The sequence below is a fragment of the Pseudopipra pipra genome, chromosome 16 (assembly GCF_036250125.1).
Source record: "Pseudopipra pipra isolate bDixPip1 chromosome 16, bDixPip1.hap1, whole genome shotgun sequence".
NCBI classification, from domain to species: domain Eukaryota; kingdom Metazoa; phylum Chordata; class Aves; order Passeriformes; family Pipridae; genus Pseudopipra; species Pseudopipra pipra.
The window spans coordinates 15,541,615-15,544,728 of NC_087564.1; the positions used below are offsets into that span (position 1 = coordinate 15,541,615).

At 60.1% G+C, this 3,114-nt stretch overlaps 1 protein-coding gene across 1 annotated transcript; it reads left to right on the plus strand.

Annotated features, from left to right (window-relative positions):
- NPW (neuropeptide W) lies at nucleotides 1-2,183 on the plus strand. Its single transcript, XM_064673404.1, is given in 4 exon segments — nucleotides 1-102; nucleotides 104-217; nucleotides 220-624; nucleotides 1,780-2,183. Coding segments are annotated over 4 exon segments (642 nt in total). The 5' UTR covers nucleotides 1-15; the 3' UTR covers nucleotides 1,816-2,183.
- Nucleotides 2,184-3,114: the final 931 nt, after the last annotated feature.

The window sequence follows — 3,114 nt, forward strand, 5'->3', positions numbered from 1 at the left end:
AGGGATGCTCAGAGGATGCTGGGGGCCGTGGGGAGGATGCCGGCATCCCGGGGGGAGGCTGCCGGGGGAGGGCGGCGGGGGGCTGCCGGGGCGGAGCCGCGGGGGCCCCTCCCGACGGCGCTATAAACCGGCGGGGCGCGGGCGCGGGGCAGCCGTCGCTGGGGCGCCCGGGGCCGGGTCGCACCCTGCCCGCACCCCTGCCCGCACCTTGCCCGCACCCCTGCCCGGGCCATGGGGAGGGGGCAGCTGTCGGGGGGCGCCTGGGGCGCCCTGGTGCTGCTGGGGCTGATCCTGCCGGCCGCCCCGGCGGGCGCCTGGTACAAGCACGTCGCCAGCCCCCGGTACCACACGGTGGGTCGCGCCTCGGGGCTGCTGATGGGGGTCCGCCGCTCCCCCTACCTCTGGCGGCGGGAGCTGCCGGCCGAGCCCCCCCGGCACCCCGGGCCGCCCCCCGGGGACAGCCCCCCGCGCCCGGGCCGCCCCGCCGGGCTCAGCCCCCCGCCCGCCGCCCCGGCCCCGCCGCCGCCCGGCCCCGGCCGCCTCCTGCAGCTCCTGCTCCGGCGGGGCTGGGGCGGCCCCCGCCCGGCCCCCGCACGACCCCCGCCCGGCCCCCGCCAGCCTCAGGTAACGCGCGGCCCCGACGGGCGGGCGGAGGGCTGGGGGGGCCGGGGGGATCCCGGGGGCCGGGGGGGGCACGGTTGGTTCGCAGAGCCCCGGGATGCTCGAGGGGTGTGATCTGTGTCTGGGATACGAGGGTCCTGCTGCGGCCCCCGGGGGTGCTGGGGGGTCACCAGGTAACGGGGTGCATGGAGCTTCGAGGGGGTTCACCAGGAAACTGGGGTGCACGGAGCCAGCAAGGGGGCTGCACTTGGGCTTTAAGGCAGAAAAAGGAGCTGAATGAAGTGCCCGAGGCCAGGTTGGACGGGGCTTGGAGCAATCTGCTCTAGTCGAGGTGTCCCCGCCCATGGCAGGGGATGGAAAGAGATGATCTTCAAGTCCCTTTGCAACTCAAACCATTCCTGGACTCTAGGATTTCTCTGCCCTCCCAGTTGGAACATCACAAACCTGCCCCCTGTGGGACTGAGCTGCCTGTGCTGGAGGGGTGTCCCTGGGTCAGAGGGGTGTCCATGGAGGCGGAGGGGTGTCACTGTAGCCAGCAGCTGGGTCATACTGGGATTCTCCCAGCGTGGCTCTCCTCAGGCCCCCTCTGCTGCCCGCTCAGGGCTCAGCCAGGCTGTGTGGGACTGGCTCAGGGCTGGCTCCAGGCATTAAATTTCTTTCCTCTTATGTAGAGCTGGAGTCAACATCCAGCTGAAATCCACAGAGGCTTTTGGCTGTTGGATCAGCCCCTGAAACATGTAGCTGTTTTCCTCCCCCACCTCATTTCTGTGAGGAAATTTGGGATTAGAATCATTTTGGGAAAGCCCAGTGCTGTGTTACGTCTTTGCTGTGCCGTTGCCTGGCTGTGCATGTCCCGGTACCACACTCTCTGCATCCCTCAGATTCCCCACTCAAATTCCCACTGGGAGCCCCGCAGGCAGGTCCAAGCCCGGTATTTGGGTGTCTGGTGGGGTTTATCTGCAGGCACAGTGGCAGGAAGGGAATCTGCAGGTCGGATCTGAGCCTGAGACAAAGAAAATTGAATGAAAATGGTGAATGCAGCTGTGGTTTAACCACTGCACTGAGGGGAAATGGGATCCCATGTGGAGAGGGAGGTGATGGCAGAGCTGGAGGCTCAGGTGATGCTCCAAAATAACCCAGCCCCTCTTCTCCTTCCAGCTCTTCCCACTCAAAGACGTGGCTCTGACCCGCTGACAGACCTGTGGAGATGCTTCACGTGCTGGAGGGGCAAGGACTGCCCGAGGTGGGAGCTGCTCACCTGGCTGGCGAGGAAGGGTCTCCTCATGGCATCTCCGGGTACTCTGACCTCTCTGAAACCACACAGACAGTTACATCCCAAAAAATCTGAGTTTTCATGGCCCTGCCCAGGCACAGGGTAAATTCATCTTGTTTTTCAGGTCAACCTAGTGCTACAAACTCGGGGAGAAACAAACAGGGGAGATATTTATTTTTGTTTATTTTTTTTACATTTCTGTACTAGCTTGTTTGCAATATGATACAAACATGTACTGTTCGCTTCCTCGGGACCTGCCCTCATTAAAATGAGATGTGATCAAAGGAAACTCGGGCTTCCTGGTGCTGTTGTGGGGTTTTGGTGGGGATTTTTAAGAGCAAAGCCTGGTCCAGCCCTGCACGGGGCAGACACTTCAGCAGTCGGGTCACTCCCAGATTTTTCTAACATGATTTAACTCCTTGACACAATTTTTTCTGCAGCTTTACAGTAAATCTCTTTTACTGCCTGTCAGGGAGTTACTGCCAGGCCAAGTGTCAATTCAGATGACAACATTTAGGAATGTTTCCTCAATTGGGCTGCACAGAAGCTCCGTGAGTCCTCACTGCTCTGACTGTGTTTTGCCTGCTCAGGGCTTAACTTACATATGTCCCCACTGATGAAAATAAATGTTAATCCTCATTAAAACGGGGAGAAGCCTCGGGGGTGGGCAGGAGCACATGGTAAAGGGGTGTTGGAGTGAGTGGGATCTGGGATCTAGAGAAAACTGAGGTTTGGGGGGCTGAGTCCAGTACTGCTGAGTTTTAATGCCCTGGCACTGGTGGCTGTTGCAGGAAATCAGACAAAAAGAGACATTTCCACCCCTCTTAGATGAACTCCCTGCTCCTGCCAAGGTTTGTGCTGCCTTTGGTTTGGATCGGGAAGGAAAAACCCCTTGTTGGGGGAGCAGGGTGTGTGCAGAGCCCTCCCACCAGGGAGGGAAGGGTTAAAACGAGGCAGGACAGGGAAAGGCCAGCTTTGAATAGGAGGGTGCACTGGGGATGAAGGACCATGTGCTGAGAGACCCTCATCTGTTGGAAAGGAACACTTGACCGTGCCAATTGCTGGGGTAAAACCAGCGAGACACTCAGTTAACCACAAACCCTTCACTTCTCACCTTGGAAAATGGTTTTTGCTGTTAAGTGTGAGCTGATTTCCCACTTGGGGCTGTAATTTCCTATGTGCTGCCTGCTCTCCAGAGACATCTGGGCCTTCCCTGGGGG